This window comes from Myotis davidii, unplaced genomic scaffold, assembly GCF_000327345.1.
Source record: "Myotis davidii unplaced genomic scaffold, ASM32734v1 scaffold399, whole genome shotgun sequence".
In the NCBI taxonomy this organism is placed as follows: Eukaryota; Metazoa; Chordata; class Mammalia; order Chiroptera; family Vespertilionidae; genus Myotis; species Myotis davidii.
This window is the reverse complement of record NW_006292094.1, coordinates 6,702,086-6,702,347: the sequence shown is the minus strand read 5'-3', so window position 1 is coordinate 6,702,347 and position 262 is coordinate 6,702,086. Positions and strand designations below refer to the sequence as shown.

Genomic DNA, 262 nt, shown 5'->3' with positions numbered 1-262 from the left:
GACAGCCAGCCGCCTGCCCACCCTGCTCTGCTCCCGGGTGGTGGACTGTGGGCCGGCCTGTCCCGGGAGCCTGCTCGCCCTGCACTGCAGCCCCCCCCTTGTCCGCAGGCAACGTGATCAATACCAACTGCTCGGCTGCCCACAGCCGCCAGGCCCTGTCCTGCAAGATGGCAGTGGAGTATGACCACTTCATCGCCTCCGGGAGGAAGTGAGTGTGGGCCTCTGGCGGGGCCCCAGGCACCCCCCCACACCAGGCCCCATC

The 262-nt window shown here is 69.5% G+C and overlaps 1 protein-coding gene across 1 annotated transcript in view; it reads left to right on the top strand.

Moving 5' to 3' along the window:
* Nucleotides 1-262, top strand: part of LFNG (LFNG O-fucosylpeptide 3-beta-N-acetylglucosaminyltransferase) — a gene marked incomplete at its 5' end in the record, with an annotated part of 3,108 nt that overhangs the window by 508 nt on the left and 2,338 nt on the right. The window contains one exon of the mRNA XM_015565157.1: nt 109-208. Within this exon, the coding sequence (XP_015420643.1) occupies nt 109-208 (100 nt within the window). The remainder of the gene's footprint in view (nt 1-108; nt 209-262) is intronic.